Source organism: Stegastes partitus, unplaced genomic scaffold, assembly GCF_000690725.1.
Source record: "Stegastes partitus isolate 25-593 unplaced genomic scaffold, Stegastes_partitus-1.0.2 Scaffold573, whole genome shotgun sequence".
Taxonomy (NCBI): Eukaryota; Metazoa; Chordata; class Actinopteri; family Pomacentridae; genus Stegastes; species Stegastes partitus.
The window spans coordinates 63,238-74,262 of NW_007578304.1; the positions used below are offsets into that span (position 1 = coordinate 63,238).

General features: G+C 46.7%; 2 protein-coding genes across 3 annotated transcripts in view; both read left to right on the plus strand.

Moving 5' to 3' along the window:
- Positions 1-4,806, plus strand: part of tkfc (triokinase/FMN cyclase) — an 8,994-nt gene extending 4,188 nt beyond the window's left edge. For both annotated transcript variants that reach the window (XM_008288751.1, XM_008288752.1), the window contains 11 exons: positions 35-69; positions 147-231; positions 314-403; positions 616-732; positions 2,087-2,206; positions 2,455-2,592; positions 2,665-2,771; positions 2,846-2,952; positions 3,356-3,389; positions 3,468-3,560; positions 3,894-4,806. In XM_008288751.1, coding sequence (XP_008286973.1) covers positions 35-69; positions 147-231; positions 314-403; positions 616-732; positions 2,087-2,206; positions 2,455-2,592; positions 2,665-2,771; positions 2,846-2,952; positions 3,356-3,389; positions 3,468-3,560; positions 3,894-4,046 — 1,079 coding nt within the window. In that variant the 3' untranslated portion in view covers positions 4,047-4,806. The remainder of the gene's footprint in view (positions 1-34; positions 70-146; positions 232-313; positions 404-615; positions 733-2,086; positions 2,207-2,454; positions 2,593-2,664; positions 2,772-2,845; positions 2,953-3,355; positions 3,390-3,467; positions 3,561-3,893) is intronic.
- A 596-nt stretch (positions 4,807-5,402) lies between these two features.
- Positions 5,403-11,025, plus strand: part of LOC103362419 (circularly permutated Ras protein 1) — a 13,410-nt gene continuing 7,787 nt past the window's right edge. Inside the window, exons 1-4 of the mRNA XM_008288769.1 lie at positions 5,403-5,491; positions 8,021-8,073; positions 9,731-9,787; positions 10,917-11,023. Coding sequence (XP_008286991.1) covers positions 8,022-8,073; positions 9,731-9,787; positions 10,917-11,023 — 216 coding nt within the window. The 5' untranslated portion in view covers positions 5,403-5,491; position 8,021. The remainder of the gene's footprint in view (positions 5,492-8,020; positions 8,074-9,730; positions 9,788-10,916; positions 11,024-11,025) is intronic.

Here is an 11,025-nt window from a genome sequence, read left to right on the forward strand (position 1 = left end):
TGTGTCTCGGTATTGATCGGTGTTTGTCCTTCAGGGATCCATGGGGAACCTGGGATCAGAAGGTCAAAGGTCAGTCTCATTGGCCCACTCACAGCCTGGAGGTTCTTAATGATGAAACCCATTCATTGGTTCATTCCCTCCCTCAGGTGGCCTCTGCAGATGAAGTGGTGAAGACCATGATCGACCACATGACCAACCCTGACAGCCAATCACATCTGCCGCTGCAGTCAGGTGCTCCGGTTACAGACTCTCTGTTGTTACCGTGGCGTCAGTGCAGCCGGGTTTACCTCAGTGTTTGTTTGTGTGGTTCCAGGAGACACTGTGGTTCTGTGTGTGAACAACCTGGGAGCTCTGTCCTGTCTGGAGATGTCTGTGGTGACCGGAGCCGCCCTCAGCTGTCTGGGTGAGTACTCTGATTACTGATGGTCAGCGCGTTACCGGTCCAGTTAGCAGTAGCACCAGGTGGTCTGTGCTGGACATTCATTCACCAGATGGTTCGTTCTGCTGAAGCCTAACAGAAGCATTATGACATCAGTTACGTTTTTGGTCGTGAAACCAGAACAGGACGTCGGTCACGTGATGTGCTGGACTGATCTGTGGTTTCTATGGTAACAGAGAGCCGTGGCGTGGTGGTCACCAGGGTGATGTCTGGTTCGTTCATGACGTCACTGGAGATGGCGGGAGTGTCGCTGACCCTGATGAAGACCAACCAGGAGGTCCTGAGACTGCTGGGTGAGTGACAGACCTGAACGCTGAGTCATCGCTTCAAACCGGATCAGAGCACGACGCTAAAACTCTGCTTCATCAAACCACCGGAGCTGCTGCAGAGAAGAACCAGAGAGTTCTGAGGAGGTCACGGAGAACTCTGTCCAGATCGGGTGCATTTTACATGGAATGTAGTAAAGAACAGCAGCCTAGCTTAGCATAAAAACAGCTGGGGAAGAAGCTCTTAGCCTAGCTTAGCATAAAAACAGCTGACGTGGTGACAGAGGAATCACCTGCTCAGCTTCTAAACAGTGTTCATGTGACTCTTTGGAGGAAGTTCTTCCTGTAATATTTTAGACAGTTTCTTCGTTTAGTTTTGGACTTTTGAAAGTCTGTCTCAGTGTGTTGGAGCGTTCAGAGCCGTAACCTGCAGATAGGAACTCTACAGACTGTCTGGAAGGAGCTCCAACGCCCTCCAGAGCAGTTCATTTACAAGTTAAGCAAACAGGACAGACTGTTCAGCGATAAGCAGCAGAACAGCTCGTTTGTTCAGTCTGTCTGAAGTCACGTCTGACTTCAGGTCAGTTCTCCTGCAGGCGTCATGGAGCTTTAGTTAGACGCATCAGGATGCTTCTCCCTGGAAACTCGTTAGTGACTCTGGTTTCTAGGACATTTAAAGCATCTTTTCAGAAAGCTAGAACATCTATACTGTGGAAAGTTTCCATAATGTTTTAAACTAGAGCCATACGACCACATACAGACGGCTGCAGTGCCCCCTGGTGTAGCATGAAGGTACTGGTGTAGCATAGAGTCAGCTAGTTAGCTGTTAGCTAGTCAGCTAGTTAGCTGTTAGCTGTTAGCTAGTTAGCTTCTCTACTGAAAACAGCTTTTACTGCAGTTACCAATGATGCTACTGGATCAGATGGTGAACATGTTTTTTGTAATCTAGACTATTCTATTCGTATTAAAATGACCCAAACCCTGTATTAACACCACGGATCAGAGGCCACGTCCCTCTAGTCATACTGTCCCCGTTTCACATATGACAGACTGAGGATGTGCTAGCTGTTGTTGGAGAACCTCCGTGTGACTCAACAGAAAAGACCCGTTTGTACATTCATATTGTTCTGATATCAGCATAACTCAGATCGCTCGGGTCAGGAAAATAACTTCAGCACCAATTACAGATGAAATCCTCCCAGTAAAGACCTGAGTCATGGTGGGGTTCTGACCTGTGGGGTTCTGACCTGTGAGGTTCTGACCTGTGGGTGTCTGACCTGTGGGGGTCTTGGTGCTGGGTGAGCAGATATTCACAGGTTGAGTATAGAAGTGTGCTGGATTAGAACCACTGACGTGTCTTGAACCTCCTCATCCCGTCCAGATGCTCGGACCAGCGCCCCCGCCTGGCCCAACCTCAGCGCCGTCAGCGTGAGCGGACGAAGCTGCACCACAGAGGCTCCGGTCCTGAGCACCAAACCACAGGAGGACGCCCAGGACCAAGGTGGGTTCTTCCAGCCTGGATCACACAGAGTGACAGCGGTGTCAGACCTGTGAAGCCATCAGGGTTCAGCATCTCCAGGAATAAACCTCCACAGCTACAGAATAGTTTCATCAGACCAGAACGACTGAATGAGGACACGTTTTAATTACTGGTCCTGAAAATGTAAATCATGATCAGTCTCTGTGTTCATTCTGCCTGTATTTCCTACTACACTGACAAAGTAAGATAACAGGTTGTGTTCCTGTCAGGGCCGCTGAGTCCAGTGATGCGTGAAGCCCTGGAGAAGGTCTGCTCCACGCTGCTGGACAAGCAGGAGGAACTGAACTCTCTGGATCGTGCAGCGGGGGACGGAGATTGTGGCAACACTCACGCCCAGGCAGCCAGAGGTAGGAGCAGAGGAGCGCCGCACACGGTGACGTTCTCCTAAACACACTCTAAACTGTCACACCCTCCTCCAGCCATTCAGGAGTGGCTGCGGGGTCATGTGGTCCCCGGTTGCCCGGGGCGACTGCTGGCGGTGCTCGCCGGACTGGTGCAGGAGAAGATGGGCGGGTCTTCAGGAGCGGTGGGTCTGCTACAGGAAGCGAAGTCAGCAGGTGTCTTGGTCCACACCGACTCTAACGTCCTCTGATCTCTCAGCTCTACAGTCTGTTCCTCACCGCCGCCGCCGGCCACATGACCGAGGGGCGGAGCCACGCTGCAGCCTGGGCCGCCGCAATGCATGCTGGGACGCAGGCCATGAGAAGGTCCAGAGAAGATCTTGATGTTTGGAGTGTGTGTTGTCTTTGTGTCAGTGAGTCTGACGAGCTGCAGCCTCACAGATCAGTCACAGATCCATTCATAACTGTTTAAAACGGTATCATCAGACAGGAAGGAGTCTCCACCTCTAAAACTTTAAGCATAACTTTTTAGGCCGTTGGTCTGAAAGATGAGCTTCAGCGTTCAGAGACAAGACACCAGAGTGTGTTTAGTGGTGAAACAGTGACTGTCTGAGGCTCTGCTAACGTGTGTCTTCTTTATAAGGCTTCTCATTTATTCCACATCATTATTAAATTATAGGGAACAAATTGGGAAACTAAGTACTTGCAGCCCTTCCCAGACTCTAACTCTTATGACTATCCTCAGCTAAACGTGGTTTTACGTTTCCAGGTACGGCGGCGCTGATCCAGGAGACAGAACCATGGTGAGACTTCATTCTGTGAGTTATTCTCCTCAGCAGTGACCTGTTCACCTCACGCTGTCTCTCCTCCTGGTTCTGTAGCTGGATGCTCTGTGTCCTGCCGTGGACGAGCTGATGAAGCTGAAAACGGCGCCGCCTGGTGGACACATGGCCATACTACAGGCTGCTGCACAGGTCAGAACTGAGTGTTTACTCCACTTCCTGCTGGAAACGACATGAAGGAGCGACTCGCTCCTCGGACAGAGATGGACAAAATTATTCATAACCCTTGAAATTGTCACAAACATTTAAGAAAATGCAGCTTCTGTCCAGTTCCACTTTGTTCTAGAGCATTCCAGAAAGAACAACCATTTCAATATCAGCATGAACACGGTGTTGTACTGTCCCGTGTTCTGACAGGTAGACCCGCTGACTGAACGATAGCTCAGAACTGTCCTGATGATGAATAAAGTCATTATGATCATGCTGCTGATTTTTTACCTGCTGACCGTCTCACCTGTCCTCCAGAGAGCCGCCTCGGGGGCGGAGTCGACCCGTGACCTCACAGCGAGGGCGGGCCGAGCCAGCTACATCGCGGCCGAGCGCGTCACGCTGCCCGACCCCGGCGCCGTGGCCGTGGCTGCCATCTTTGCTGCTGTCCTGGAGGCGCTGCAGGGGTAGGAGAGAGACAGGACGCTGGACCACCAGAACCAGAACCACACGACCACATGGTCACTGTTAAGAGACAATGAAGCTTCAGACGCTGTAAACCTAGAACCAACAGGGTCCGTATTGTAATGTGATTACTTCTGATTAACGGGCTGGGGGGGGGTTAGACGTCTGAATCATGACGTGAACGTTCCTGGTTTGTACTGATGACACCAGGAAGAGATAAACTAGAACAGACTGATGCTGGTGCTGGAACACAAACATGTTCACGGTCATAACCACTGACTATAATCCATAATAACAATAATGATAATAATATAATCACTGACTATCTTACTGACGTTAACCTCTGACAGTGGGCTGTAGGCGTGTGATGATTTGGTTTAACATGTTTGAAGCAGGTTTTACACGTAAAGGGACCAAACTGAGGGACTCACTGAAGACATTTGGGCACATTGGTGAAAACAGCAGCAGCTCCAACTTCCCACAATTCATACATAACGATGCACAAACATTAATTATGCCTGTACACTCCACCGTTACTCAGTAACTACAGAACATCGACCACAACGGTTAGAAACGTTTGCTGTGACTCGGTTCAGAATCAGTTAAATATCGTCAACAATCACGACTCCAGAATCGTCCACAGCGGCTTTAAAATGAGTCCAAAACGATGAGAAGATTATAGATTAGTCAGAACCAGGTCCAGTGTTCAGACGGAGACACCTGGATGGATGTAGAACTGATCTGGTGTCAGGTTCTAGCAGAACCCAGATGTGTTCTTCCTCCTAAATGTCATGTGTCTATCTGCTGCACTGATGAAGTTCTGAGGCTCAGAAATGATGGAAAAAGTCCATTAAAGTGATCAATCTGGACCCTCCTCTGTGGACTTGAAGGACCTGGACCTCTGGAACATTCACAGTCTGAAGGTAGAACTCTGGTCAGTAGATACAGAACCAGATGTTCTGAGGAGGTTCTGGAGGAGCTTTGTTTAGATGTGACTGATGACCGTGTCCAGACTGTAAATCCTGATGACTGACAGTTTGATGTGTGAGAGCTGCTGAGCTGCTGCCTGGATGCTCTGATTAAAGACCTTTAATGTCAGTGAGGCTCTTCCTGGTTAAATAAAGGTTCATGTGTTTAAACTGCCAGTATACTAAACGTCTGGTTATTCTACATCTCAGCACCAGAGACACCTTCACATCCAGCAGATCAGACGAGCTTCAGACACGTCCTCTAAAGGCTTTCATGTGATGTTCTCTCTGTAGTTAGATCCTGTAGATCAGCAGCTCTCCTCCCTTCCTTCTAGCTTTCATTTCTTCAACCAGCAGCTCTGCACCGACTTCCTGACACACAAACCGCTGTTTCATCCGTCGAACACGCCCACACTTCCACACATCAGCGAGCTGCTGCCTCAAACGCTGGCTCTGAGTGTAGCGTCGCAGCGATACATGAAGGTAAATCATTTCTGTTGTCAAGTTCAGTCTGTGTGCCATAAACATGAGATCAGCTTTTACTGGGCTGTGAGGACGCGTAGACGCAGGATTGAAAGCAGCAGCACAGTGTTTCTGTGAGTTAGTGAAGCCAGAGGCTCAGCTGTAGTCCTCCTCTATGATTTATTATCTGTTATCACATCTGGCACCATGACTTCCTGTCAGATTAATAAAGTTTTATCTTTTAAATCAACCTGTACAAATAGTTGAATAAACAGAAGACAGATGAGCCTGGATGAGCTGCTTCCACGCGTAGCATGCAAATTAATGTAGTTTATCCTCGTTAACGAGTCACAGCAAAGCGTCAGGTTTAAGTTGGATCAACACGAATTACTGAGTTGATTGAAAAGTGAACTAGACGTTACCTTCATGTTCACGTAGAACAGGGTTCAGGGTCACCAGTTCTGTTTCTTTATTCTGTGATCCCACTTAAAGGAATACATTTGCAATGTAAAGAACATTTTGATCATCTCTTAATTAGGAAGTTACAGCCAGGACAGGGTTAGCTTAGCTTAGCATAGTCAATGGAAACGGAGGGAAAGTGTTAGCGGAGCTGTGAGTGCAGCGAACCAACGGGCGGTTCTTCTGGGTTCTAAACCTCGGTTCTAGTTTGCATTAAATAAACGTCAGATACATCGATATTCAGAACGTTTGTTCCCCGAATAGAACAGACAAGAAGCAGATTTGTGTTTGAGAAAAATTATAGATGAAGCTAAAAGAAAAATAAATGTTCTGTTCTTATTTTCAGATATTTTATTTAAAAAAACAACATTTTGATAATATTTTTGGACAGTTTTATATATAGTTGTAATAACTAATAATAATAATAATAATAATTTTCTTTACCTGCATCCAAATACAGGTTCTATTATTGATGGTTTGATATCCAGACATGACACCTCCTCTAAACCGTGTTTCCCAAAACGTTTCCTTTAAAATGATTACAGCTGTTTGTGTTGTAATGAATCCCAGCCACATTAAACCTGCTCAGTCTCTACCTGACCTCGTTCAGCTCCTCATCACAGAGGTTCAAGCTGATTTATTAGAGCCACGCTCCTCTGAGAGCAGAACGAACCTCCTTCAGTCCTCCTGCAGCTTCACAGTCGGTGCGTTTGAGACGTTCCCTCATTCAGGATCTGCTCTGAGCGGACCACCGTCTACTGCATCGTCTACACAGACTCTGATCTTAATCAGACTCAGACTGACTGTATTCAGCGTGAATCATGTAAAAGCTCTCGCTGGTGTCTTCAGTTTGCTGTCGGATGTGCAGCCGCGTCCAGAAATAGTTCTTTTATGACATAAAACTAAATAAAATCACGTCCAGCTGCTCGATAATAAACTAAATAAATTAACTGTCCTGGCTGTGGTTCAGCTCAGAGCAGAAGAACTCAGACAGAACGTCGTCAGAACTCAGACAGAACGTCGTCAGAACTCAGAACGTCGTCAGAACTCAGACAGAACGTCGTCAGAACTCAGACAGAACGTCGTCAGAACTCAGAATGTCGTCAGATTCGTGTCTACAAGCCGCGTTTCCAGACGAGTTAAGGAGTAAAGCAGCAGATTAAAGCTGACTGACGGTCTGTGGATGTGGTTCTGTGAGTGCAGATGAACAGCAGGGATCTAAACCTGGTACCTGTTCTAGAGGTTCTGACTGCTCTGCTCTGCTCTGCGGCCAGAACAATAATAGTAGCTGTGGTTTGTCGTGTGTCAGTGAGGACACTCATCAGCCTGCTGAGTTTCCTCCAGCTCGACAGGAAGCGTCTGCTGTCAGCCTGCTGTCACCACACTGGAGATAACCAGGTTAATAACTATGAGCAGCTGACTGCTAGTTTACAGCTCTGACCAGTTCAGGTTCAGTTAAATCCCTCTACAGGTCTGGATGTACCTGCTGACCGTTAAAACTCTGGACAGCTGCTTATTAATCATGATGTTTGACTTTACAGCCGGTTGTGTGCTCATCGTGTTAGATTAGAGGTTTTAATGGCAACACGTTGTCAGTGTTGTTCTGGAGCTCTTCGGCTGCGAGCCTCCAGGTTTCCGCTATCTGTCTGCTGTTTAAAGGTCACTGCTGTAGACGTGAGAGTTTCATGAATGTCTAATGAAACCACCACAATAAGCGCTTTATTAATACCAGCTACATGCTGGATCTGATGCTCACACAGTCACCTGTAAGTTTAATTAATAACCTGCTTCTTTATGGTCTGATGTACTGATTTCAGCTTGTTTTAGGCGTATAAACCCAGATCAAGGGCTGCTATGGCTCCAGATGTTTAACTATTCACAGTTGTATAGCTGCTGCATGCTCTCTGACTGAGTTCTGGAGAACCAGCCGGTCCCAACAGCTCAGAATGATGCGTCTCCATGGAAACTGTTCTTACCTGTCAGTTAGAGTTCTGAACGGTGCCGGCAGCATAAAGTCAGTTGGATCAAACATCAGCCTCCGGTTCAGAGGAACACCAGCTGTGACTAACTAACTACGCTCTGTGTGTCCAGGATGGAGTTCGCCTGCAGCCACGTGGTGTGTAACTGGAGGCCCCACGGAGAAGGTCAGTCCACAGCCGGAGCCTCCTGGACCCGGTACCAGGCGTCCAGTCAGACACCATGTAGAGCCACCACGGGTCAGGGTTAGGGACCGGCGGTTTGGGTTGATGCTCACCACCACACCGCCTGTAGTCACTGGCAACTAGTTTAGTTTAGTTTAGTAGTAACTGATTACTAACTAATAACTAGTTTAATTTAGTGGTAATAACTGATAACTAGTTTAGTTCAGTGGTAGTAACTGATAACTGACAATAACTAGTTTACTAACTGACAGTGCTGAGCAGTAACTGACTCAGAGGAGGCGGTCCACCCTCTGAGGCCCGTCCAGCTGTCAGAGTTCTGGTCCGTATCCTGGTCTTGTGCTCAGTTTTCCAGCTCAGTGACTTTTATGCAGGTGTGTGTGTCTTCCAGTGTTCTGGTCAGCTCACTGGGGTTTTACAGATTTTCTCTGTTTTATTAAAGTTCAGATTATATTTAATGAAATCGTAGAAAAACTGGAATAATTTACACATTAGCTGCAGTTTAAAAAGGAACAAAAGAAGCAGAGCAGACTATAAACCAGGGCTCCAGACACGTCTACCAGCTGGTCTTCAGAGGTGAACCCTCTGATGATCACGAGGCTGCGTTACTGTCGCAGGAAGCTGCTGCATTGAGCCCAGTGGTGGGGAGCAGGACTTTAACAACGTCAGTATTCTGCTGTATTTATGCTTAACAATGAGGTCTTCTCCTGAAAAGCACAGCGCAGATACACAGAAAACACCACAAGTAGAATCACTGGGCTTCATCTGACCAATCTGACATCCCAGCGCCCCAGTTTATTCTTTTTAAAGCCATTTTTAGTATAAAATATGTAAAAAATGTTGAGCAGGTCGTATGTTTTGTCTGTAACCAGGTGAGAAGTGCAAACAAACCAGTCTGGAGTCCTGTCAATGAAGTCCACGCTGAAAATCAGCACTTTAACTGTTTTTTTTGTTGTTTTTTTACAATATTTGACTGTTTATTTACACAGTTTTAAAGGATTTCAATCATCAAAAATATATTATTTTAAAAATATTTGCTGTTACTTGAAAGACAAGAAATGTGTCTTAAATATTAAAAAATAAAAAATGCTAAATGACATTTAAACTGTCATTTCACAGCTGTTTCAGATAACTATCAATAAAGAACTGTTTCAGAAAAATCCCCAAACTGTGAATAACATCCACATCAAAAAATCTTCATTTAATCAACAATAATGCATTTTTAAAAATTAACATTTAACTAATTTTTAATTCAATTATTATTTATTTTCTACTGTATTTAAAGCAGCAAAAATATCATTAGTGTAGCGATGACTGCAGTTATTTAAAAGAGAAATTATTAAGATTATAATTATTCACTGTCTAATAACATTATTGTAACGATATTATATGTCCAGATTTTCCAGTTTTGTTAAATTCTAGATATCTAGTAAAAAACTAAAACAGGTTTAATAACAAATCAGCTGTCAGGTTTTGATCTTTACAGACACGTTTGCTGCCAGATTCATGTTTAGTTCTGTGTGTTCTGTGGGTCGCTGCTGCGCTCGGTGGTTCCTCTGTTCACTGGGTTAGTATCTACTCGGTCCAGTCTGAATCATGAGGTCATGTAGTGTGATAACGGAGGTGTTCTTCTGCTCCTCAGGTGTGTCTCTCACCGTTCCTGACTACCACAACGCACCGACGGTTAAAGCAGACGAAGGTAAAGGTCGTGTTCTGCTGTTTTTCAGCACCGAGGGTTCGTTACGCTCTCAGGAGAATAATTCAGAGAAACAACAGGAAAACGTGTGAACGCCTCACTGTGTCTGGCTTCCATCTGCAGCCCACACACACGGCGTGGGAGATGCTCAGATAGCAGCTCTGCAGGGAAAGTCCGCTCAGAGACGCGCTGTCACGTCAGCTAACGGCACCAGAACAAAGGCCTCGTTAAGGCAGATTAAAGGCGTTTCTCTACATTTACAGCCTCGTGCTCAAAAACACCGTTTCTCACCACAAAGGCGAGTTGTGAGTGGAGCAAACGTCACCGGCTTCAGTGTGTGGCTCAGACTGGCTGCCGTGACGATGACACCTGATGCCGACAGTCTGTGCAGCGGTTACTTATGACCAAGGCGTCGACTGCTTTCAGCTGAACTCTGAGACTTTCAGACGTTCTTAGACCCAATCAGTTTTCTCTTTCTCCATCAAAACCACCCGTAAAGCCATTTTAGAGGCTGGATATCCCTCAGCCGTGACATGTCTGTAGCTTAGTCTCTCTTATTGTCGTACTACAGATGTTTAAGGACAGATGTGTACATGTACAGCCTCTACACACTCAGTGGAGTCGTGTTCTGTCTCCTTGTTTCTTAGGTGTCCTACTTTTATCTTATTGATCTCTACCTTTAAGACTTGTTTGAGGGATAATTAAAGTTTTAGTGTGTCTGTTCTCATTTTGGTTTGTGTGTCTGGAGCAGCTCAGTCTCTCTGTGGTCATTCTGGTTTTTGTCGGTTCGTGTCTCGTTCTTTGCCCTGAACCGGCTGAAACCAGCCACAGATAACAGACAAAGCCTGAGTCTAGCCTGTCCTGCCATGATGGATGGTGTACCGACAGGTGTCAGACCAAACCACAACCTGTAAATCAGCTCATGTCATGGCTGTGGGGGTTTATTTCTGGAGACACTGAATGTCAAAGCACATGTAGACTCTGACCCGACCCTGAGATGACGGCAGACCACTGGTACCTGAGCAGACTGACTCACCTGTATGACCTGCTGCAGAGGCCCAGGGTGACGGCTGCACCTGTCCTGACCTCCTCCAGGTGTCCTAACGCCTCCTGTGCCTCTCTGTGTCTGCAGTTGGCCCTCCGCTGCCTCCTCGTCGTCTGAGGACACTTCGGCCTTCCTCCCCGACCGTCCCTCCTCCTCCCGCGGACCGCCGACATCCAGCCGTCCCTCCTCCTCCCGC